The sequence below is a fragment of the Primulina huaijiensis genome, unplaced genomic scaffold (assembly GCF_012295235.1).
Source record: "Primulina huaijiensis isolate GDHJ02 unplaced genomic scaffold, ASM1229523v2 scaffold24871, whole genome shotgun sequence".
Classification (NCBI taxonomy): Eukaryota; Viridiplantae; Streptophyta; class Magnoliopsida; order Lamiales; family Gesneriaceae; genus Primulina; species Primulina huaijiensis.
This window is the reverse complement of record NW_027356090.1, coordinates 255,318-279,665: the sequence shown is the minus strand read 5'-3', so window position 1 is coordinate 279,665 and position 24,348 is coordinate 255,318. Positions and strand designations below refer to the sequence as shown.

General features: G+C 35.2%; 4 protein-coding genes and 1 long non-coding RNA gene across 6 annotated transcripts; 4 read left to right on the top strand and 1 right to left on the bottom strand.

Annotated features, from left to right (window-relative positions):
* Positions 1–959: 959 nt before the first annotated feature.
* On the top strand, positions 960–4,480 carry LOC140967341 (putative indole-3-acetic acid-amido synthetase GH3.9). Its single transcript, XM_073427813.1, has 4 exons — positions 960–1,387; positions 1,511–1,612; positions 1,897–2,738; positions 3,040–4,480. The coding sequence occupies exons 1-4, from the start codon at positions 1,092–1,094 to the stop codon at positions 3,612–3,614; spliced, it is 1,815 nt and encodes a 604-aa protein (XP_073283914.1). The 5' UTR covers positions 960–1,091; the 3' UTR covers positions 3,615–4,480.
* Positions 4,481–6,514: 2,034 nt separating this feature from the next.
* Positions 6,515–8,092, bottom strand: LOC140967293 (uncharacterized). The gene is made up of 3 exons (XM_073427731.1): positions 7,833–8,092; positions 7,635–7,710; positions 6,515–7,514 (listed from the first exon to the last, which is right to left on the bottom strand). The coding sequence occupies exons 1-3, from the start codon at positions 7,887–7,889 to the stop codon at positions 6,715–6,717; spliced, it is 933 nt and encodes a 310-aa protein (XP_073283832.1). The 5' UTR covers positions 7,890–8,092; the 3' UTR covers positions 6,515–6,714.
* Positions 8,093–9,845: 1,753 nt separating this feature from the next.
* LOC140967245 (uncharacterized) lies at positions 9,846–11,363 on the top strand. The gene is made up of 4 exons (XR_012173552.1): positions 9,846–10,068; positions 10,153–10,338; positions 10,432–10,485; positions 11,113–11,363. It is a non-coding gene; the product is annotated as an uncharacterized lncRNA (long non-coding RNA).
* A 2,061-nt stretch (positions 11,364–13,424) lies between these two features.
* LOC140967336 (zinc finger protein GAI-ASSOCIATED FACTOR 1-like) lies at positions 13,425–16,412 on the top strand. Its single transcript, XM_073427803.1, has 3 exons — positions 13,425–13,802; positions 14,307–14,703; positions 15,383–16,412. Exons 1-3 carry the CDS (start codon positions 13,634–13,636, stop codon positions 16,410–16,412), a joined length of 1,596 nt encoding a protein of 531 aa, XP_073283904.1. The 5' UTR covers positions 13,425–13,633.
* A 938-nt stretch (positions 16,413–17,350) lies between these two features.
* LOC140967327 (cullin-1-like) lies at positions 17,351–24,093 on the top strand. 2 transcript variants are annotated; one of them, XM_073427788.1, is made up of 20 exons: positions 17,351–17,518; positions 17,966–18,128; positions 18,536–18,635; positions 19,046–19,231; positions 19,385–19,432; positions 19,509–19,712; positions 19,799–19,876; positions 20,927–21,016; positions 21,116–21,196; positions 21,287–21,346; positions 21,677–21,706; positions 21,784–21,870; positions 21,972–22,121; positions 22,201–22,256; positions 22,351–22,471; positions 22,548–22,709; positions 22,820–22,963; positions 23,094–23,312; positions 23,398–23,565; positions 23,753–24,093. In XM_073427788.1, exons 2-20 carry the CDS (start codon positions 17,995–17,997, stop codon positions 23,852–23,854), a joined length of 2,220 nt encoding a protein of 739 aa, XP_073283889.1. In that variant the 5' UTR covers positions 17,351–17,518; positions 17,966–17,994; the 3' UTR covers positions 23,855–24,093. The 2 variants fall into 2 exon arrangements, with proteins under 2 accessions (XP_073283889.1, XP_073283891.1); XM_073427790.1 differs by lacking the exons at positions 17,351–17,518; positions 17,966–18,128 and adding an exon at positions 18,214–18,243.
* Positions 24,094–24,348: the final 255 nt, after the last annotated feature.

The following is a 24,348-nucleotide window of genomic DNA, read 5'->3' as shown; positions in this document are numbered from 1 at the left end:
AAAATGGTTAAAGTATATATTTGAATATTTGACATGAGAAATTAAAGGTTTTTCTTAAACAGGCACCCATATCAATTTCTGAATCGTATTATGTATTCATATTTACAAGTAAAGGACACATTAATAATTAGTGAGTCAACATGAATCAGGTGCTGTCTGCCTTAATGACTAGAATGATAAAACAGTGGAAAAACACTAAGAATCCCCATATACAATATGTTAGGAAAAAATCCATTTACAACAAATCAACTTTATAATAAAATTAAAGTATTTAACTTTGCCACTTTATTAAATAGTGAAAAAGATAATGGCTTTTTCTTGCGTCAGGTTCACTTTGGAATAAGGAAAAAAAAAGAAGAAGAATATTACATAAATCAATGTGGATGGAATTTATATATAGGAAAACTGCATCTTGAGTCTTATATGTTCGTTGATCATCTTGAGTTTTAAATTTCATTATTAGTTATATATGTATATTCCAAATTTTGGTAATTTTTCATCGAGAATCATGTTAGCGCCACGTCTAAAAAAGGATCAGAATTGACAAAAGAACAAAGAAATCGAAATAAAACTGAATTTTTTTTTAAAAAAAACCTAAAATCGCAAAAAAAGCAACCGCACGAAACAAAAAATATATGTACTGATTTATGTAATGAGAAGCTATATTAAACAATAATCAATACTCCAATCAATAATTATTATGGAAAGTGGACATGATCAATCCTCAAAGTTTGGTCTTATTTTAATAAGTTAGTTTTTGTTTTCTGAACACATCAACAATCCAATTTTGTATCAAAATATTTAACCGACAATAATATATGGTGTCACCTTGTACAGTGGAATAATACGATAATACCTGACGTCGAGGAACCAAAGCTATCATGTCACAAAAAGAATTCACTGTGCAGATTACAGGGTCACATGCCATACCATGACTCTTTATATATAGACCAGCATGTATATATTAATCCTCAGAAGAAACAGAACCATTTTGAGCGTAAAATGTGTATTGTTTAGAAAAATCTTCCCAACATTAATTTATATACTTCAAAAACCCTCTCAACGTGTTCTTTTTTATTTATTTAATCGGAATGGACGGAGAGAAATTGGAGTACAAAGGTGAGGAAGCATTGAAGGAGTTGGAAAGACTAACATCAAATGCAGATGAAGTTCAAGAAGAAATATTGAAAAAAATATTGGAGCAAAACGGGGATACGGAGTATCTGAATAAATATATCGGCGATTCGTCGAAGAAGATTGTATCCCAGTTCAAGAAAAATGTGCCCGTTATTACGTACAACGATATTAGGCCTTACATTGTGAGGATTGCGAGTGGAGAAAATTCAAGTCTTATTACTGGCCAACCCATTACAGAATTGTTATGCAGGCAAGTTTTTTAAGCAAAAAATGAGAGGAAATACATCGATAATTTAACGAGTTGAGTATGTTTAACCCCCCCAACCAAAATACTGGTAGTTTTTAGTATATTAATTGATGAATAAATTTGCAGCTCGGGTACGTCGGAGGGAGAACCCAAGTTGATGCCGTCGATCGCCGGAGACCTTGATCGTCGGACCTTTGTGTATAATCTCATCATGCCTTTAATCAATCAGTTAAGAAGATTATTATGTTTTCCCTTGTGTTATTATTCATCCGTACATCTTGTCATGAAGAACGTGCTTGAATTTCAATTTCAGTCAGATTTGTCAGCAATATTCGACAATTAGATGAAATATGGTAAAAAATTATTAAGACTGAAATTTGATTAATTAGAGGAATATTACAAGTACTTATGTATGGGATAAAATTTACCTTGAAATAATGTTTAGTCATTGAGTTATATTTTAAAAATTGACCATGATAGCTTATAGTTAGCCTGCATGCTTTTGGAAACAGGTACGTATTGGGGTTGGATGAGGGAAAAGCCATGTACCTCTACTTCGTGAAAGCGGAGACCTCAACTCCCTGCGGCTTACCGGTTCGCACCGTGCTAACCAGCTACTACCGGAGCCGCCACTTCCAGAACCGACCTCATGACATTTTCAACGATTTCACCAGCCCCAATGCCACCATTCTCTGCTATGACAGCGATCAAAGCATGTACTGCCAATTACTGGCCGGCTTACTACACCGCCGGGAAGTCCTCCGCCTCGGTGCGGTCTTCGCCTCCGCACTACTCCGAGCCATTTCCTTCCTCGAACACCACTGGCGTGATTTCTGCCGCGACATCCGTGCCGGAAAACTTGGTTCCGCTATCGACGATCGGGAGTGTAGGTACGCGATGTCGGGTGTCTTGGATGGACCCTATCCTGACCTGGCAGACGAGATTGAGCAGATATGCGGGGAGACGGCGTCGTGGAAGGGGATAATCTGTCGCCTGTGGCCTAACGCGAAGTTCATCGAGGCGGTGGTGACTGGATCGATGTCCCAGTACGTCCCGGCGTTGAGATACTACAGCGATGAAAAGCTGCCGTTGATCTGTACGATGTACGCGTCGTCGGAGTGCTATTTCGGGGTGAATTTGAGGCCATTGTGCGATCATAGGGAGGTCTCTTTCACGTTGTTGCCAAATATGGGTTACTTCGAGTTCATACCATTAGGGGAAAATGGGACGTTTTCAGTGGAGTTCGAAGAAGAAGAAGAAGATGACGAGATAAGGGTGGCTCCAAGCAGGCTTGTGGACTTGGTGAATGTGAAACTTGGGTGTTACTATGAACTCGTCGTCACTACATTTTCAGGTCACTTTTCTTTTTCCCCCTAGTTTTCAAATCATGTTAGTGCAGTTGACCATTATCTAAACGATATTTAAATACAATTTTATATTAAAATTGTAGAATATAACTTATTTTGACCAAGATATTTATATCTTTTTTATTTTTAACATTTGTTTGTTTTTTTAGATGTTTGAGGGTCATTATATTTTGCATGGGATGGGTTCTTTTTACTGAAATTCATAATCAACTTATATCTGAAGTTCTTATAAAAAGAAGCAAGGCATGAAATCTTGATAACCAACCAATTCTTTGTGAGTTCTTGCAGGATTAAACCGTTACCGCATAGGCGACGTCCTCCAAGTCACCGGCTTCCACAACAAAGCTCCCTCCTTCCGATTCATCTGCCGCCGCAACGTGGTCCTCAGCATCGACAACGACAAGACCAACGAGGAGGACCTCCACCGCAGCATAACCGTGGCAACCAAAAACCTACTCGAGCCCCGCCACACGCTCCTCCTCGAATACACCAGCTCCGCGGACACCTCCTCCGTCCCCGGACACTATGTCATCTACTGGGAGATCAACGACATGCTCCACCCGGAAGCCCCCCGCCTGAACGCCCAAGTACTGAAAGAATGCTGCATTGCCGTGGAGGAGGGGTTGGACTACGTGTACCGCCGGTGCAGGACAAACGATAAGTCGGTGGGACCATTGGAGATCAGGGTAGTGAAGAGGGGCACCTTTGAGAAACTGATGGATTTGTTCATCACACAGGGTGGGGCGTCGATAAATCAGTACAAAACTCCAAGGTGTGTGAAATCCAAAGCTGCTTTGAATCTGCTTAATGGCAATGTGACTGGGTGTTATTTTAGTCCTAGGGATCCTGCTTGGAGTGCTTGATTTTGGAGGGATGTATGCAAATTAAGTCCCAAGATTGTTAAGACGTTTATTGCTTTATGCCATATCAAATACAGGATTCAAATATATCAGGAAAAATTCCAAAACTCATTTCGCGAGTTAGTCTACATAGTAATATAAAATTTTGTTTTTTTAATTAGTCAAAATTTGGTTGTCATGTAATAAATTGTTTTTCTTCCGCATCTATTATGATTTTCGCCGTAATACTGACATGAAGCCGGATATTATTGAAATCATGATGTCAAATACAATTGGGATACGAAGAGGTGGCTGAGACCAATACTCTTCATAAATTACTACGGACATGTTACATATGGTGGTACTTAGTTAAGCCCTCTAAATACAAGAAAATATTCCAAGCTAGTGATCAGACAGACAACGTGTTGAAGTAAAAAGGCACTATTAATTCAGATACCTTGTATTCTTGAGATAGAACTGCAATCTTTTTTTTTTTTTTTTGAAGTGTCAGAGTTGTTATTGAAGGAGATAATTTTGGAACTAATTAAGAACAGTTCTTGCAAATCTTCGATAATCAAAATAGAATATTTTGACAATTGATCATGTACTTTAGTAGGTACAGGAATTCAAGTGTGGTTCCAAGAACTCAAGAACATTATAAATCTCATGGGATCTTCTACACGATATCTTTTTCTTCGTTTTTCAATAAAATCTGTACCACATACTTCTGAGTTCTCACATTTTTGCTCCAACTTTTTTCCCATTTCGTGCTCTGGTTTTTGCTGCAAATGACCCCTGCCGGAGTTCGATGGAGACTTCATGATGTTCGAGACTTCTTAGGTAGAAAATAAAATTATAACGACTGCAGCCTCAAAGGACGTAGCCTTAGAGCAAATTTATAGTAGTATGATAAACAAAAAAGAGGAATAAAATGTTGATGATGGAGGAATAAAATGTTGATAGTGGAGCAGTGAATATGGACTATGGAGAGTCTCTTTGGCTAAGCCTAGTGTATAGGCATATTCTTTGCAATTTGTGAGTGAATGGATTGGTGGAATAATTCCCATGTCCGGGTCGATTATCTATCATATGATGTAATATAAAAATTAACTATTAATAAAAGTTAATTATAAAGGTAATTAAATCTCACTTATATCATGAAACTCCTGTATATTAATTAATATATAGCTATTAAATATTAATGTATATATTCATATACAATCACCTCTTAATTTCATGTTTGGTTTGAAAGATGATATTCGCATCACCTCTCGCATTTAACTCAAATTTTACGATAATTAGATTGTTAAAAATTAGTTATGTTATTTTTATTTTTCAATATATTATCATTTTTTTAATCACTTTATCCCTCAAGCCAAACGGTAAATAACTTATACTGGTTATCATGAAATTGAATTTTAATTTATATATTTACCGTATAAAATGATTTCTGGTTGTCTGAATAAGGTTTGGTTCAACCTTTAACTTTTCCGAAGTTGGAAGAGTATAATTTTTTCTTTAAAAGAGGGTAACTTTGTTAAAATTAAAGTACCCAAAAAGAACTGAAGGACAACTTGGAGTTGGACAATGTAATATAAAGGAATGTGGAGAATATTTTTTTTTTCACAAAGAGATGTCATTTGAATTTCTTTTTTCCAACATATATACGTTTCCTCTTTCTTCGCCTATTATAATTTTTTTCTCAGAATAAAAATAACACAACCAAATCAAAGGATTTAACACCCACCACACTGGCCAAATATAGATTCATACAAATAAACCTAAACTCATTTCGAGTTATATACATTTCGGATGACACATATGATTAATTTTGTGAAATATAACAGAATTTTTTGCGCGACAATGTTGAAAAGCTAGCATATATAGTTTTATTGAGTTCTATTAGCAACCTCCTACCATATAAAAAAGCAAGATCCCTAATTTCTCAAAAATAACAACTCGTCCATGTAAGCCATTCAAGAATTGCACCAAATTTTACTTTAAATCGGCCACACAAACCTTATTTCAACATAAAGTATATGTCTACCTTCACATTCTTTTACCATTTAACGTGACTAAGCCATGCATTAAAATGAGGTGTTTTACCAAACAAATTAAACAGATCTCTTTTCCAAAAGGAATTAAAGCCACCCATTCTTTTGTCATATGGTTTGTTAGGTGATTCACTTTCATTAACAAAACTCTACTTTTACACAAATGGGTATATACATACGCACATGCAACTTATGTGTGTAAACCAAAATATTCGAAATTAATCAACCAGTTGTTTTATGCAGAATGATCATGAAAATCTAAAAAAGAGAAAATACTCGAGATATTTTGTTGTTCGAACTCAACTGTCTTTATTAACCAAAACAACATCCACATACCTAGGATGACATAATATTTTAAAAATGGAAACTGTATATTTGGCAAATAAAAGAAAATTATTTTATCTGAAAAATAATTGGAAACATGAATTTCCTAAGCTAATCTATTATTATAACAAATTACGAAAACGGCTGAGGAGGCCTAAGCGATGGAATTTGCGTAAAATATACTGCAGCCTGTTTTCTGCTGAAATCAACAATGTTTCGTCCTAATTCGACAAGGTGTAAGATTTTCCAAAATTGAAGACTTGTTTTATCTAAACTTCTTGGGTGACTTCACCGTGCCAACGAGAATTTTGCACCACATAACATGTATAAGGGACCTGGATCGTGGTTATGGGAGTAAGATGGAGGGGAATTTAAAAAAATTTTCAAAAGCAAATTTGATATTTGTAAAGAAAAATCTATGTATAAAATTTGAAATGATCGTTCTCGTTTTCTGTGTGTTGGTTTGCATGCCCTTGTTCATATGCTTATCTAAATATATACGTATGATCGATGGAAAAACCTAATTAAAATGTGGGTCCTGCCGGATTAAGAACAAGACATGCAGCAAATTACATTAAACTAATTATATCAATTAATACAGGTATAATACAATTACTCGCTAGGATCTTATATTATGATCTTTCTATTCTATTACACAATTATAATAGTTCGAACACACTAATGTTACATTAAATTACCTAGTTACTCGTAGCATACATAATGCATGGCACATTGGGAATATCGTGTCACATTATTGAACATCCAAATTCGTCGTCGTCGTTGTAATGACCATCCGGACTGCTTGCATCTATAGTTGGAACAGACCGCGGAGGAGGGGCATGGTAATACGGGTTCAAGTACGTATAAGAATGCATGGGGAAAGGCATGGCATAATATGAAGTGGAACTTGTGGCACCAAGTGGTGCAGTATTGTAACTCATTCCGTATTCTGGGGCAGCGTAGTAATACTGTGGAAATGAGAAGATTTGCTGACATGGAGGTCTCAAATTCATCGGGTCATTGGGCGGTTGGGGGATTCCTGTAGGCGGAGGAGATCCACCGCTTGCTGGTGCGGCTACATGAATGCCGCCACCTGCATTGTCACCCCCTTCAATATTGGTTGATTTGTTGTTCCCCTTTTTCCCTTTCTTTTTCTTCTTTTTGCTTCCGCCACTAGCCAGAACTGACACGTCCGGTTTGCTGCTGCCATTTTCCTCAGCTGTCGATGCCACCGTTGCACAATCATCAGCAGAAGTGTCATCATCCTCTTTCGCATGTCCATTATCTTTAGTATGACTGATTTCATCTTTCTTGGATTGTTTTTTCAGATCATTACCACTTTCACTATCTTTACAGTCTTTAGACTCCTTTTTGTTCTTGCTTTTCTTCGACTTTCCGGGCTTCTTCCCTTCTTTATCAGGGTCACCCGGCCAAATCTCGGCATGTTTCCCGGACTTGACAAGTTTCTTGATCAATGCTTCAGAATCCACATTCCCTGTTACTAAAACTTTTTGCTGTTTGGTGTCAATCTCGATCTTATACACACCTGATGAAAAAAGGAATTAATAATAAAAACTTAATATACCTAAATTGATCTACACATAAATTAAAGCATTTGAAATGAACCACATAAAGAAAAACACGGATATATGCATCAGACATCAACCTTCAATATTTTTAAGTACTTTCTTTACTTTTTTCTTGCAGCCTTCACAGTGGATAGACACTCTTAAAGCCCATGTCTGCATATAAATATTAATTGTATATATATGTAAACAAATGTATTAAAAATAAATAATAGCAAAATAAGCATAATGAATACAGATACAAAACCATCTATACATAAGCATTCAACAAGAACTACCTTATACTTGAGGTTTTCGGAGGCCGTTTCATCGCCACTCGCAGATGCCTTTTCCATTCTCCTGCGTGTTAGATTAAGGAGATCAGTAGAGTGGAAGAAGAAAAAAAGGTTAAGGGCTCTCTAAGTCTCTTGTGTAGTGTTAGATAAATTTAAAGTAGTATACTCTACCATCTCATAGAAAGAAATAAAGCAGCAGCAAAAAATTAAAAAGAATGATTTGCCCACTTTAGGCTGTGGAAGCCAAATCAGAAGCACAAGCAACATGCCATGCTTTATGGATATAGTGAACCTAATGTTATTTTTAAACAAAATTTTACTCTCTATTTTTTCGTGTTACGCACTTGAAATGACTAGACAAAATTTCCTTTTCTTAATTACTTTGGTCACTTACCCTGCATTTATAATGACTTCCAGCCTGGGATAACAATGTATCTCCGAGCTTTTTTTACTTTTGATAAAGAAAAAATGATCAAAATTTGTATAGTGACTACTTTTAGTTGACAACGACCGTAACACATATTCTCCTTAATGCAAGTAATGTTAGTAGGTTACATATATAGATATGACCGAAACTTGGTGTTTTGATTGGCGTAAGATTTAAAATATTTGAGTTGTATTATTAACACTATCGAAATAGCGGCAAACGTGGGATCTTTCTGTATTAGAATAAACCAGTCTTGCAAAAAGTACATAATTTTACTCTAAAGACGGCAATCTTAAAGTTTGAGAAAGTGAAGAGATAAGTATAATCTAAAAAAGCAGAAGCACTGGGCATAAATTATTGGTATCGTGTTTGTCTATAGTCACTGAAAATATTTAGGCGAGGTGTAAACGTGTAATTCCTTGATTTATTACATATAATAATTTAATTCGGGTATTACATGTGTATAAAACTAATATTTTATAGAGTAGATCTTCTTTGTATTTTTATTTTATTTTTGTTGTTAAATTTCAATTTTATAAATATCGAAGGTGTTCTTCATCAGGCTTCAACTATTTTTTTGTAAACTAAATATTTGACGAAAAATCATAACCATATATAATAATATACTTTTCCGAGATCCATAGCCGTCGTATTTGAAGAAAGAATTTTTTGATTGATTCAAATATACTTTTTAGGATGGCTCTAGATGGGAGGAGAATCATAGTTCAAATTTAGGAATGAAAACGAGTCAAATATTTGTAAAAATTTAATTCTCAAATCCGGCTCAAATTGAGTATATTCGAGTTCGAGCTCCATTCGAAAATCGAATTTTTTAAATTTTTTTGCTCGAGTATAGTTCAAAATTTTCGAACCTATTTGCGAGTTATTTGAATTATTGCTCGGATATCAAAGTTCGAGAATGAAACTTCGAAAGCTCGAAACGTCTTAAAAAGCTCGAAATGTACATGATGTAGCCAAATAAAATGGTTACTTGAATAAAGGAAATTCAAGAGAATGAGAGAAGGTTTATGGACTTGAAGCCAAAGAGCCTATTTTCTGGGCTTGGGTCTTGCACGGGCCAAGTTTAAAAGAGAGAAATAAAAAGTGGGCCGCTGTAAATTGAGTTATGTTTTATAAGTGTGTACGGTAGGTGTGCAATATATATATATATAGTTTTGATATGTTGCACACCTACCGTACACACTTATGTGAGCACCAATGAGGTGTCACTCACCTATTGGATACATATATATATATATATATATATTCATAAAATATTAAAGCTCTTGATTACAAAATAATTTGAGCTTGATTTTGACTTGAAATTTCTTTCAACACATTCGAATAGTAGAATTTTCCAAATTTAATAAAATAAAATATCTATCAAACCGACTCGAAAACTAAACCAAAATAGATCACCAAAGGGCAAGCCATAATAACATGGCATGGGCTTAAGCCCACACGAAGCCCACAATCTCAATTTTCACATTTTTTTTAATGTTTCTACCAATAATCCGCGCGGAATTTGAATTCTATTAAAATTTTGAACACGTACTCGATTTCCCAGAAAAACCCACTAGCTTCACTGTGGCATGATCGTGAAAGGATAACTGACGGAACATTTGATGATTTGACGGTACCTATAGAGCAATTTTCATTTGGTTTACCTGTTGAATCGGACAATTCTCCGCGATTCCAGAAGCTTCTCGATGCGGAAGCAAATCCATCAGCTGAGGCTTTGCCAATGTATTTTGAAGAGAACATTGCTTGTGCGGACGACAAAGGATTCATCCTCAGCCAAGATTTCTTCTGGTAACTAATATACACTTGTTTTGGATAACGGATTTAGCTGCATTTGCTTGATTTGTGATTTCTCTCGTTTATCTACTTGTAAAGTTGCAAGCTTTGTAACGCGTATGCGAATTTGACAAAGCGCGATATTGAAACGGAGAGGATATAACTTTTTTTCCGATATTAGAATCAGCCTTATGAGGGTTGTTGATTTTTTTCTGTAATTGTAGTACACCCGACTATATCACTCCCGAAATGTCTGCTATGCCAACCAATTTAGACTGGAATAAGGTAATTACAACGAATGTCAGTAGAAATTGTTTGTGTTAATATTTTGTGTTTCATGAAGTTCTCATGTTGAGTTTTTTGAAATTCGTGACGCAGGAAAACAGAAGTCACCGGAGAAAGTTAAAACCGGGAAAGGCAAATTAAAACTAGGTATGAAAAGCTGCATATCCTGCATTATGATCCACGATTATGGTTTACTGAAAATTATAGCTCTTCGAGACGTCCTTAAGCCTTTAATGTCTCATATTAATGTTGACACTGTCTGTTGTGCTATCAGCATAAAATAAAAACACAGCCCATATCTTAAAGTTAGTTCATTCTTAACTGGAGTGTTAGCTTTGTCATTGAATGTGGACAGTATCCTGGTGACTAGAGCGAGTGACAAGAACTCTATTTGTTCACATTGTGGAAAATGGAAAACCAAACATAAAGAAATGTCTTAGCAGTTGAAAACAACAAAGATGTGTTGTGCTGGTTTCAGAAATCACTTCTTGCTGTTAAATGGACTTCTTGTATTCAACAAATCCAACAGCTATACTTGTGTTGGAGCATTGCCTAATTAAATTTTAGTTATGGTCCTTAAACCTACGAATTGTCACGTTATGTCTTGCGACTGTTATCCTACCAATAACCCATAACCCATTATCATCTGGTAATTATACATATTTTTCACTCTGATGCTAAATCTTTCTGCATTTTGCATTTGGCAGAGTGATTCTCACATTTCAGTAACTTTGCTTTTCCACTTCTCTGATTCTATGGTTGTTTGTCATCCAGATGTTAAATCTACGTCATCCCCTGTATCAACCGTTGCTATCCATCAAGAGTGGGAAGATCTTACTGACCATAGTGAAGAAACAGATGAGATGAATCCAGAAAAACCAGTTAAATTGCAAAAGAATCGCAGATTTGTTTAAGGTGTAGAGTCATGCCTCCTCCTTGTCTAAGGAACCCATACCTTGAGGATGGATCATGATCAAACTCTGTCTTTTGCAAACTCTCCTTTAAATTAACGGATTCGATTCAAATCCTATAAAATGGAACCATTTCAAATCATTCTATCGAATAAATTTCTTGATTCTGAATCTTTCCATTCAAATACAATTTAAGAAAATTTATCTTACAATTTCATCCCACCAAATTTTATTCTCATAATAAAATTTTAAAAATCAAACTTAACATTTGTAAAATTATAAGTTTAGAATTTTGGACTACGATTTTAGTTAGCCCGAAGCAAAGTATTTGAAACCTCGAACATTCTAAGGTTGAAAAAAAAGAGAGAAGTATTAATCAACAAATTGAAACAAACTTTTAAATCTTTTAGTTGAATTGTTTTCTATTATTACGTAACATGTGCATGACCCATATTGCATTAATTAGATAACCTAAGAGCAAACCCTCTGCATCAAGAATACGGAACTCCTTGCTTGGTAATTAGTTTTTGAATAATGCTAAAAGTACAACCAAAATATCGTATAACGATATTTATAACAATTAAATCGTGAGATTTTGTTTTTATATCGTGAGATTTTGTATTGAATTTATCATGAGATGTTGATAAATGAAATTTTTGTATTGAATTATTTGTGTTGTACATGTAACATTATTCATATAATATTTCAACGAAAAAATATACTTAAAATGTGTCTCTTTCGAGGTGGGGTCAAACAATTCATTACCAAACAAAAAAGCAAACAAATGAAAAGAAATAAATTGTAAGAATAACCGTTGGTATCAAACTGACTAAGCAATTGCTCGATGCAATTCTGCCGAACAATGCCAATATAAATAGCTCTTTCACCTTTAAATTATAAATCATTTTCGTGAAAATAACGTTTAAATAAAAACACATTAAACTAGTCGATAATACGATAAAATCGAACGTCAATTTTTCCTTCTAAATAATAAAACATGTTCATGAAAGGAACAGATAGCAAAATGTTGGGATTATTTCGTTTGTTTTTATCCAAATAATGCCTAACTTTAAGGTTAACCTTTATTTTTACTTGGAAAATAAGGTATCTTAGTTTGTGTCAATTAGCTAATTGTCTATTGTTGGCATAGCTATTATGAAGTAATCAGAATAATTAAATTTCAATTGTTGTTGGATTATTATTGTCATTTATTGTAATGGGATCCATTAATTTTATCGATATTCATCGATGAATCCCATGTATGTGATNATTATTTTTTTAAAAAAAAAAAACAATCTTAAAGTTTGATCAAACATTGATCTTTTTTTACACTTTATAATTTTAAAATAAATTGTTAAAATCTTTATATATGTATATATATATATGTATATGTATATCCTTCAAGATATATAGGACGTGTCTGTATGTATATAATTTTAATCTCTTTGTGATTTGTTGACATTTTTAGTCCAAACAAAGATTGAAGCATATGCACATAATTTAGGAAAACTTATTTTAAGAATGACTCCCTTTCTAAATCTTGTTAGATTCAATAATGTTGATTAATAGTGGTGAGTGCCTTTCAATCATCAGGAGCGAGTGAATTTTATTTTATTTTTGAAAAAAATTATACACACAAAATGTGAAAGATGCATATTCACATACATCATCAAGAGAAATGTTACCAAACCATTTTCTAGTTCCTCTTTTTGGGTTTGGGTTTTTCAATTTGGTCAAAATACAATACATTTTTCTCTTATTTTTAGTCTTTTTTCATCGGAATACTGCTTGACATAAAAACATACTGATGTAACATCAAATATTATTACTAACATAGTATATAGTATTGTTGACATGTCAGATTTTACAAGCTCTTTTATGAAAAATGACTGAAAAATATTGCACTATAGCCAAATTTCTGACTTATTAAATGACCAAAACCCAACTAAATACTGTGGAAAATGCACATTGTCCTCTGTAACTGTACATGAAACTAGCAAAAAATATATATATATTGTGAATAAAGGAATAAAACTAGGGGCATTTCTCCATCAGCTGTCTCTTCTCACAACTATATATAATATCACATAAGCCAAAGTAGACCATATTCATATGTTGACATCCCAAAGCCAACAAAGAGCAAGACCCCCCTCTCTTCTCCCACAAATAGAGGAGATTTCGCTCCCCTTTTGTCCTCCTCCACTTCAACCAAATTCCTCATTTTAGGCTCTCCCAAAAAACAAATCCCTTTTTGGATTACACTTGCACCAACACCAAGAAACCAAAATTTAAAGAAAATCCAATCTTGGGCCCAAAAAAAAAACACACACACACTAAAAATAAACTTATTATATAACTAATAATATTTTTTTTAATAAATCTAAATGTCAAATATTACAGGTGATGAAGGGAGTTTCTCTTCTGGAGAAGTTCAGCAGAGCCATGAACTGAAGCTGGTGCAACACAACCAGTCGCTTGCGCCTGCGACCACGAACAGCAGCAATGGCTCCACCTCAACTGCCAAGAAGAAACGAAATCTACCAGGAACTCCAGGCAAGTTGTACAACTCTTGCATCACTCTATTTTAATTTATGTTCTTGGAAATAAGTTAAGAATTTCGTGTCACTATATGATCTTCACACACAGAATGACGAGTTTTAGCTCTTCCCCTTATGCTGCAAACATCTCGTATGGAATAAAATGATATGAATATTTAGGATCAAATAATCTATTACTTCGATTTTTAAATTTAAGATGTTTCTGACACCTAACGTTAATTCATCGTTATAATTGTACTGAAAGAGGAAAGACCAAAACGAATTTGTTGAATCCTAAAACAGTTTTGATCCCGGACAACATAGACAACGAACAATAAATTAACATAGATAACGAACACATCACGAATAAAAAAATCAAAATAATCTGATTTGAACATCATATTAGATTTTCATATGACCAAGTTTTATATAAATATGGGATAAAATTGTGTTTTTGGCTACGGATATTTGAATTTCTTCTTCAATTTTTAGAAGTCTAAAAATACTAAAAATGAATCAGATCCCACAGCTGAAGTTGTTGCTTTATCACCAACCACCCTTATGGCAACAAACAGATTTGTGTGTGAAATATGTAACAAAGGGTTTCAAAGGGATCAAAATCTGCAATTACACAGAAGAGGTCACAATCTTCCATGGAAGCTTAAGCAGAGAACCACGACCGAAGCGCGAAAACGCGTTTACATCTGCCCCGAACCGTCCTGTGTGCACAATAATCCGAATCGAGCTTTAGGCGATCTAACCGGGATCAAGAAACATTACAGCAGGAAACATGGAGAGAAGAAGTGGAAATGTGACAAATGCTCCAAGAAATATGCAGTTCAATCTGATTGGAAAGCTCATCAAAAGACTTGTGGCACTAGGGAGTATAAGTGTGACTGTGGAACCATTTTCTCGAGGTAAGCTTTGCTTTTACTCACCAGGATGAAGTGCATTTATCCTATTGGTATTCGAACTTTAGTTAAAAAGATAGCACAATGGTTGAGTTTTTAGGAGGCTACTATAAGTTGTTGGTATCGGCATAATAAATTGGTTTGTTTTAACACATTTAGATCGATATTTACCAAATTTCTTAATTTCACTCGGGTATGTCAGTAGCTTTCAGTGTCATATCAGCATTGTCTATCGTCAAGTCAATAATGCCCGGCAAGTTGTATACATACAAACCAATGGAAACTTTGATCCTACACTTAGCCAGCCACTTAGGGCTCTAAGTTTATAGATCAATGACCCCGTGGGATCCATTCCCCGGCAAACCTACATATGGGTCATTGATCCTACAGTGTCGAATTTCCCATAAATCAATTTAGTGAACTAATATTAAGTTTTGATTAAGTAGATCAATTATAAAACCAATCTTGCTTTTTTCCTTGGCTGTTTTAGCTACTATCAAATTTCACACGAAGCAAGGATCTAAGGATTTTTTTTTTCTTTTGACAAAAATGAGCTAAGGATTCATTCACTATTCAATTTGCAACAGAAATTCGAGATGAGAACTACTTTTTTTTTTTTTGGCAAATTATATATATTTCAAAGAATCTTTTGTGAATTATATATAGAATGGTTTGTTTCATGCAGGAGAGACAGCTTCATAACTCACCGGGCATTTTGTGATGCATTGGCTGAAGAAAACAGCAAAGTAATGACCCATGGCCTGATGAGCCCGAATTTGCAAGCCCAAATGCCCGAGTTATTGTCCACTATGCCTATAAACGCCAACTCCAACATATCAATGGAATTCAACAACCCTTTAAAATCACTCCAACAAGAGCTAGTCCCGATCCCTTTCAAGCCGATGAACATCGGTGCCGCAGGCGCCATGTTCTCGAGCAGTTCGGGTAATCTCTTCGGCAGCCCAAGAAGCATGCCTTCAACTTCATCCGGCCTTCAACTCAGCTCAAACTCGTCCCCGTCAGGCTACAACTATCACCATGATAACAAGAACCTGGGCCAAATTTCGGGATCTGGCTCCCATATGTCTGCCACGGCTCTGCTGCAGAAAGCAGCCCAAATGGGGGCCACGGCAAGCAATAGTATCAACTCCCCTATGATGCAGAAGAGCTTTGTCAGCAGCATGTCCGGCCCCGACCAGATATCCAGTGCTAGACCCATTACTAATATCCATTACGACAACTTTCAACCTCAAAACGAACAACAACCTTCAGCATTGATTATGAATAGTGGATTTGCCACCCAACTGTTTGAGAACTGCGGAGGCGGAGCTGGTGGCTCCGCCATGAATGATATGGTGATGTACGGCGGAATGCTTATTGGGAGCGACCATAACTCAGTGGCGGCTGCCGGATTCCTGAAAAATTTAGTAGAGATACAAGAAAATAGCGATCAAAGCTGTGCTGGTATTCAACAGGGAAGACATAACAATAATGTCATGGCGAGAAATCTTACAAGACTGGGAGGGGGAAATGATATGACGACCGTTGATTTCTTGGGGGTTGGGGGATCAAGGGCACAGAATAATCTGCATGACCAGAGAATGGACGTGGAAGCCATGAATCAGCAGAGAATTCAAGCTATGCATAACCCTTTCCATCAACAGATCTCACATGGAGATTCTGATGTAGAAAAGCCGTTGTACAATACGTTCTGATGAGTAAAAACTCGACAGAGGAACTATATCAATGGTCAGATCTCGGATTCAATCGGATAATCGGGTAAACGAAAATGGAAAAAAGATAACCACTCTTGAAAATAGTGGGAGGAGTTTGATCATAAGCCGATGAATGGTGGATTCCCATTTTTGCATGTCATTCATAAATGGGGTGTAATGCTTCCTTTACAATTACAAATAAATGTTGGTGATTTCTTCTTCTTTTTTTCACGTACTTTTGTCCTTTCTTTTTTTATTTGAGATATATCTAAATGGGGAAACCCTAGTTATAAACGCATTTTTAAAAAAGGAGTTGTTTCCTAAAATGATCGAAAGTCGTAAGTGAAAAATCCATTTTTATGCTTTTAGTTCATTTTCTCCTTAGAAATTATAAATTTTTTATGGTCTTGTTTGGGAGAATTAGAAATAAGTTTTTTCTGTTTATTTGTTTTTAAAAAGTAATAAAAGTAGAGACAGTTTTGTTTGACGGAGACAATTACATTTTTTTTTAATTTCACATCATGCGTTAACAATCATGTTATATACGTCTCTACGAATAAAATGATATTTATTTATTAAATATAATGAAACATGTCAAAATTATATATCCAATAAGTGAATGTCATCTCACGAATAAAATAATATTTATTTATTAGATGTGATGAAACATATCAAAATTATATTTTTAATGTGACAAATTGTTATATATATGTATGTATATGTAAATTAGTATGACACATGTTTTGGTAACTTATTTTGTTTTTTAATATTATAATATATAATAAAGGAAGTTTTATATGACTCACCAAGAGATATATGTTTGATATATTATTTAAAAATATTATAAGATTTTTTTTCCAAATATAAATATTAATAAACTTTTTAGAAGTGCTTATAGTAAATAATAAAATCTATAAGACCTCAAATCGATTCTCCGATTAGGATTGTGTATAAAAAAAGCCATTTCTGGGAACAATTTACTCATTCAACCGCCACAACCGCCATTTTGCGCCATTGGCGGACCTTGGCTCATCGTCTTCTTGGTCCCCGATTCATTGTAGCCGGGAAGCCTAGTACTTCACTTTCGTGGGCATGCTAGATATTTGGTTTGTGTACATATATATGCTATGATTTTATTTTTTTTAGATTGTTTTTTTCCTGATGTTGTGCGATTCTTGGTATTTAATGGAAGCAAGAGTTATGGTTGAAGTTTTGTGGAACTTTGTATTGTTGCAAGTGATACATTAGCCGTTTAACTTGGGAGAATATTTCTTATTTCTTTTGAATTATGGTTTTTATTATTAGTTTTTTTTTGGGGGGTTGGGGGAGGGGAGGTTGTTATTGCTCGAGGATCGTTGATTTATTTGCTTGATCAGCAGTGGACTTGATCGAACTTGGAGTTTCTATTGGGGGGCCATTGTTTGAATTAGGGTTTAGATTGTCTTTTCGTGATCAGCGTTGTGTGTGTTGCACTTGGCTTCTCACCTTTGTAGAAGGAAGACTGCTATTTTTGGTTGTTATCGTGGACGTGACTGTTATATCTATGGCTGTAGATTGTAGAAAGGTTTTCAATAAAGACGGAATGAATCAGACGAAAATTATTGAGTTGGATGAAGGATGGAATTTCATGCAAGAAGGCATTACAAAATTGAAGAAGATTTTAGAAGGCCGTTCTGAAACACAGTTCAGTTCAGAAGAATACATGATGCATTACACGTATCCTATTTCTCTGTGACAAGAAGAATGTTTTGATTTAGTTTTTTTCCCCTTTTCACAAAGTTAATTATATCGGTATAACCTTATATTAAGAAGAATACATGATGCATTACACATATCCTATTTCTCCGTAACAGGAAGACTGTTTTGATTCAGTTTTTTTCCTTCTCCATAAAGTTAATTATAACGGTATAACCTTATATTCGCGTTTCCCACTACAGGGAAGTCTAAATAAATTTGTTTACTTTCAAAAAGAGAGAGTTTACTGCGATATTATCTATCCATCGAATTTGTTTGGCTGGCACAGTTTGCGTGGTGTTATTTGTGCTTCTGTGTATTGCAAGTGAAAAACCGAGTTATTTATTCAACTTTAGTTAATTTGTTACTATCCTTGACATGAAACACAGTACCATATACAATATGTGCACCCAGAAGCCTCCTCATGATTGTTCTCAGCAGCTCTATGAGAAGTACAAAGAATCTTTTGATGCGTATATTCCTTCTGCTGTAAGGAATCTGAAGTTCTTTAGTTACTATTTGATCTTCGTTTAAATACCAGCAGCTCTATGAGAAGTACCAAAATTTGACAACACAATCAATTTTGCACTTTAGGATGATAGACATTGAGTACATTATTTTTTGGGTTTAACTTTCTGCTTTATAGATCTCTAGACTGGAATCTATTCAGTTATAAAAGTTTTTGTGCCAACTTGATCTTGATTATATTTTAGAATAATTAAGTTTCATTGTTCAGCATGTGGAATATGGATGAATTCAACAACATTCGTCCACCTTTGATTTTACCTACCCTGTTGTATTATTTATGAGTGGAATATCTTAATATCTTCCTTCCATTGAGATGTCATTTTTTGGAACTGAAATCATCGGTATGTTATGGGTCAATCTTTCTCTACCAGGTCCTGCCATCTTTGAGAGAAAAGCACGATGAGTTCATGCTGAGGGAGCTTGTAAATAGATGGACAAATCATAAAGTAATGGTCAGGTGGCTATCACGTTTCTTTTACTATCTTGATCGATATTTTATAGCCCGAAGGTCACTTCCTTCCCTGAAAGAAGTTGGGCTAGCCTGCTTTCGAGATCTGGTTGGTTGCAATCTGTTGTCTCACCTCTTTTTATTCAGTGATGTCTGGATTTCTTTTTCATTGTTTGACCACATACACCATTTTTATGCGTCACCTGATATTTTTATCAATATCTTTTCATCTGCTGATTCACTGTTTGAATATCGATGATAGGTGTACCTCGAGTTGAGATACAAAGCCAGAGATGCAATCATTACCTTGGCAAGGATTTTTCTTTAACAAGCAATATATCTTACTCTGAATGTTGTTCAAGGTTTATAATTTTTTTAAATGGCAGATTGATCAAGAACGTGAAGGAGAACAGATTGACAGGGCTTTGCTGAAGAACATACTTGATATATTTGTGGAGATTGGGATGGGGCAGATGGATTACTATCAGAAAGACTTTGAAGATGCCATGCTTAATGACACAGCTGCTTACTATTCTCGAAAAGCGTCAAACTGGATTGTGGACGATTCTTGTCCTGATTACATGTTGAAGGTAAATATAATTTGCAACTTACTTTACCTTACTGGGGTAAATTACTGTTTTAGTTTATAAAACCTATTTCAATGGATTAACAACAGGCAGAGGAGTGCTTGCGAAAGGAAAAGGACCGGGTCTCTCATTATTTGCATTCAAGCAGTGAGACAAAACTTTTGGAGGTTGGTGTTTTATTTTATTTTATAGTTAAAATTTCTAGGTCTAGTGTGCTATGTAGCACGGACACCTTAAAAAAAATTCTGAAGTATCGGACATGGATGCGCGTGTCAGATACGACAAAATCCGCTACGTTGACTTTTTTAGGGTTGACCAGTCGGATACGTTTTGGATAAGGCGATGACACGCCGCAGACACGTTTTTTGGATACGTTCCGGCAAAAAAAAATTGACTTTTTCTTTTTAAATCACTGCATTGAATTTGTACATTGTATTTCATAAATATTTATATATATACAATTTTTTATTTTTAATACTAATTATACATATATAAATTTTTTATATTTTTAATAATTGTCGTATCCTAGTCGTATCGTATCTTATATTTTCAAACTTTTCCATATCGTCATATCCGTATCGTATTCGATACGATACCCTTACCCATATCCATGCAACGAGGTAGCGTGTAAAGCATAGAAAACAGGACTCATGATCTGAATTCCTCAAACCTGCAATCTTCCTAAGTTGTATTTGAGAATAGTTGGTTTATATGAGGAATTGATGTTATATATGGTGCTTTACTTCTCAAATGTGCATAATAATGAATAGGTACCTAATGTTTAAATTAAAATTGGAACTTGGACTTGAAATAAAAATAATTGAGCTGATTGTGGTCTACTATTAGTTGGCTGAGTTTCTTAAAATCCATTCCGGACTATCCAAGTTTGTTGGTACTTCAGCTCTGTTATTTTCGGTTGATTCAAATGTTTTGATCTTGCATTGGGCTGAGGTTGACGTAGTCAACTTGTATGGACTGGATGTTTGTTCTAATCTTTTGGCGAAAATGGACTTTGATGAGAGTTAGATGGCTGAAAACCGGAAATATAGTCTCATTTGTAATGTTTAATCGATTCCAAGTTCGATGTTGCATTTTATCTTTACTCGTTAGTTTTTAGGTGAACAAGTTTGTGGAAGTGATACATTATTGTTGATGGTTTAAAAATTTGTCTAATCCACGTCATACTGGTTCTCATATGTGCTCACTGTGTGATGTAGAAAGTACAAAATGAATTGTTGGTTGTATACACCAACCAATTATTGGAAAAAGAACATTCTGGATGCCGTGCTTTACTCAGAGATTACAAGGTGTTTTAGCTTTTGTCAATTAGTTGAAGAAATTCTCCATTTAATTGTCTTTAAAGAGAAATTCGACTGTTGCACTATTTACCTTCTTGATGGGTACAGGTGGATGATCTTTCTAGGATGTATAGGCTCTTTCACAAAATTCCAAAAGGATTGGAACCTGTTGGCAATATGTTCAAGCAGGTATGTGGTATTTAGATAGTTCTGAATTATCTGTTGGTATTTATCATCGATTCCTGATCCCCTAGTACGTATGATATTTGCTTGGTGCAGCATGTTACCTCCGAAGGCATGGTTTTGGTTCAGCAGGCTGAAGAAGCTGCTAGCAATAAGGTCGGTACAATGATGGTTTATATTTGACATTCAAAGTTTCTTAGGCATCGTTTTTTTAATTTTTATGTGAAGTAAGCACATTTGGACAATCAAGGTTCTGTGAATGATCTTGTGCCTATTTACCTTGTATAATGTGATAAAATTAAGATTGTTATGTGAGGTTGTTGTGCTATGCTCTACAATTGTGTTTGCCTTGCTTGGTTTAATAATCAATAATGTCTTAATTCTTACCTATATATTTACAATTTGATTCGGTGGTATTTTCAAACTAATCTTTTTTTTTTTTATCATATATATGTTGTAATGGGAACCGATACCTGCTTTTTACAGTCAGAAAATGCTGGTGGAACACAAGAGCAGGTAAATGTTTCGTCTATGGCGATCATGCTGTAGTTTATTTGTTTTAGGAAGGTGTAACTTTTTGTTTACCTTTGCAGGCATTTGTGAGGAAAGTAATTGAGCTTCATGACAAGTATTTTGCATACGTAAAGGATTGTTTCTCCAATAACACCCTGTTTCACAAGGTTTAAGTTGGAAGCATAGAATTATAATTTTGTTTTCAATGTAGAAGATCGATTACATTCATTTCTGCGATTTACTACTGAATTTGTTGTTGATTATGCAGTCTCTCAAGGAAGCTTTTGAGGTCTTCTGCAATAAAGTTGTCACTGGCGTCTCAAGTGCTGAGCTACTGGCGGCATACTGTGACAATATTCTTAAGAAAGGTGGGAGTGAAAAACTAAGTGATGAAGCCATTGAGGAAACACTAGACAAGGTAACATTATTTCCGTTAAAGTTAGACATTCATATAAAAAATCTCTCATAAAGAAATGCCTTATTGCACCTTCTCATAGGTGGTCAAGCTCCTGGTCTATATTAGCGATAAGGACCTCTTTGCTGAGTTCTACAGGTGACACCATGCTCTACTTGCATTTTTTTGCATTACTGGAGTTTTTATCATTTAATGTTCATATTTTTGTCAATTGCATTGCCTTTTTTTGTAGGAAGAAGCTCTCTCGTCGGCTGCTTTTTGACAAGAGTGCTAATGATGATCATGAGAGGCTTATTTTAACAAAGTTAAAACAGCAGTGTGGTGGTCAGTTCACTTCAAAGATGGAGGGAATGGTAATCAAGCTTCGTTACTTCCTTCAGATATCATGCATACAATTGTGACTTAAAATTTGTAGTTTTTTACTTTCAGGTTACTGATTTGACGCTCGCAAAGGAAAACCAGAACCACTTCCAAGAATATATCGGCAACAACCAAGCTACCAATCCTGGGATAGATTTGACTGTCACTGTTCTTACGACTGGATTTTGGCCAAGTTACAAATCTTCAGATCTGTGTCTTCCTGCAGAGATGGTGTGATCCTTTCTCTTTTAATGAATTCCCTTTTTTCCCACCTATTTAACCGTGTTGTTTTGGTTTGGATAACTCATGAATGATCCTTATTTGAGCAACTTTTGTTTCAGGTGAAGTGTGTTGAGGTTTTCAAGGAGTTCTATCAAACCAAAACAAAACACAGGAAATTGACATGGATTTATTCTTTGGGAACCTGCAACATAAATGCAAGGTTTGAGCAGAAACCAATTGAACTAATCGTGGGAACGTACCAGGTTAATTATTTATGAAAATTCTGCCCAAGTTACCAATCCATCCCCCTTTGGAAAAAAACAACAGGGGCTTATGGAGTAACAAAGCTGGATAATTGATCTGGAATGCTATTTTTTCGTTTTTTTTTATCAGGCTGCTGTACTACTGCTATTCAATTCTGCAGATAGGCTGAGTTATGGTGACATCTCGACTCAATTAAATTTGGCTGATGATGATTTGGTTAGATTGCTTCAGTCGCTTTCATGTGCAAAGTACAAGATCTTAAACAAGGAACCGAATTATAAAACTGTTTCGCCTAATGATTATTTCACATTCAATTCGAAGTTCACTGACAGGATGAGAAGGATCAGGGTTATCAGTTTGTTTTATCTTCTCTTTAGTCTATCACAATATCTTTATCTACGTCTTGAACTGTATTCCCATTTTGGAGTTTCAGATTCCTCTTCCCCCCGTGGACGAAAGAAAAAAGGTTGTTGAAGATGTTGACAAGGATAGGCGCTACGCAATCGATGCCTCAATTGTGCGCATAATGAAAAGTCGTAAAGTTTTGGGGCATCAACATCTAGTCCTGGAGTGTGTCGAACACTTGAGCAGCATGTTTAAGGTATGATCTTAGAAGTTCTTTTTTCCACCTTTTTGGTGATCTCGACTCCTAGGTCATCTTTGGAATAATATGAAACAAATGAGGTATAGGTTTGATTTTTATATATTATTCTAAATCTCGCTGCTATTGACCTCCTGATTCCTTGTGTAGAAGTTGGATTTAGTATTAACACTGTTTATTGTTGCAGCCTGATTTTAAGGCGATTAAGAAGCGAATTGAAGATCTCATAACTCGAGACTACCTGGAGAGGGACGAAGAGAACCCCAACTTGTTCAAGTACTTGGCCTGATCTTGATTTAGATTGACAGATAAAGTGGTATTGCTATTTAGTTGTCCTTGGTTTGACTCTGAAGTCGATTTTGGTCGTTTCCGACGCATCTCGTCACCAATACAACATTGTCATATATTAGTATACCAGAATTAGAGTAGGCATATCTACTTTGAACTCTGCTTTGGGAGAGCTGTGTATTTTTTTTGGCCACCACCTTTGGCAGAGTAAAAGTGATCGTCATGAATTCTTAGACCGTACAATATATTGACAATCTTTTTAACCGATGTTCGACGTTTGGTCCGATCCTTTTATGCCTTTGATAAAATGGATAAATCACCGAGTAATACATGTGAATAGTGATTTTGTTGTTTAAAATGCCATGGAAACTGAGGCTACAACTTATGCTTTAATTAATTGGTTTTTGGCACTCGTAGATACCGCAATTCTGAAACTGATGGTTCCCCGACGCTGAGCCAATTCGATATGCACGCATCGAGTACTAGTGTATATAT

Excerpts from the sequence above, each read along its gene's own strand:
- LOC140967341 (XM_073427813.1), top strand. The coding sequence starts at position 1,092 with ATGGACGGAGAGAAATTGGAGTACAAAGGTGAGGAAGCATTGAAGGAG. Across the intron at positions 1,388-1,510 it reads ATTACAGAATTGTTATGCAG|CTCGGGTACGTCGGAGGGAG; the intron begins GCAAGTTTTTTA and ends ATAAATTTGCAG. Across the intron at positions 2,739-3,039 it reads CGTCGTCACTACATTTTCAG|GATTAAACCGTTACCGCATA; the intron begins GTCACTTTTCTT and ends GAGTTCTTGCAG.
- LOC140967293 (XM_073427731.1), bottom strand. The coding sequence starts at position 7,889 with ATGGAAAAGGCATCTGCGAGTGGCGATGAAACGGCCTCCGAAAACCTC. Across the intron at positions 7,711-7,832 it reads CCGAAAACCTCAAGTATAAG|ACATGGGCTTTAAGAGTGTC; the intron begins GTAGTTCTTGTT and ends ATTTATATGCAG. Across the intron at positions 7,515-7,634 it reads AGTACTTAAAAATATTGAAG|GTGTGTATAAGATCGAGATT; the intron begins GTTGATGTCTGA and ends TTTTTTCATCAG.
- LOC140967336 (XM_073427803.1), top strand. The coding sequence starts at position 13,634 with ATGTCAAATATTACAGGTGATGAAGGGAGTTTCTCTTCTGGAGAAGTT. Across the intron at positions 13,803-14,306 it reads AAATCTACCAGGAACTCCAG|ATCCCACAGCTGAAGTTGTT; the intron begins GCAAGTTGTACA and ends AAAATGAATCAG. Across the intron at positions 14,704-15,382 it reads TGTGGAACCATTTTCTCGAG|GAGAGACAGCTTCATAACTC; the intron begins GTAAGCTTTGCT and ends TGTTTCATGCAG.
- LOC140967327 (XM_073427788.1), top strand. The coding sequence starts at position 17,995 with ATGAATCAGACGAAAATTATTGAGTTGGATGAAGGATGGAATTTCATG. Across the intron at positions 22,257-22,350 it reads CTCTTTGCTGAGTTCTACAG|GAAGAAGCTCTCTCGTCGGC; the intron begins GTGACACCATGC and ends CTTTTTTTGTAG. Across the intron at positions 23,313-23,397 it reads ACAGGATGAGAAGGATCAGG|ATTCCTCTTCCCCCCGTGGA; the intron begins GTTATCAGTTTG and ends TTGGAGTTTCAG.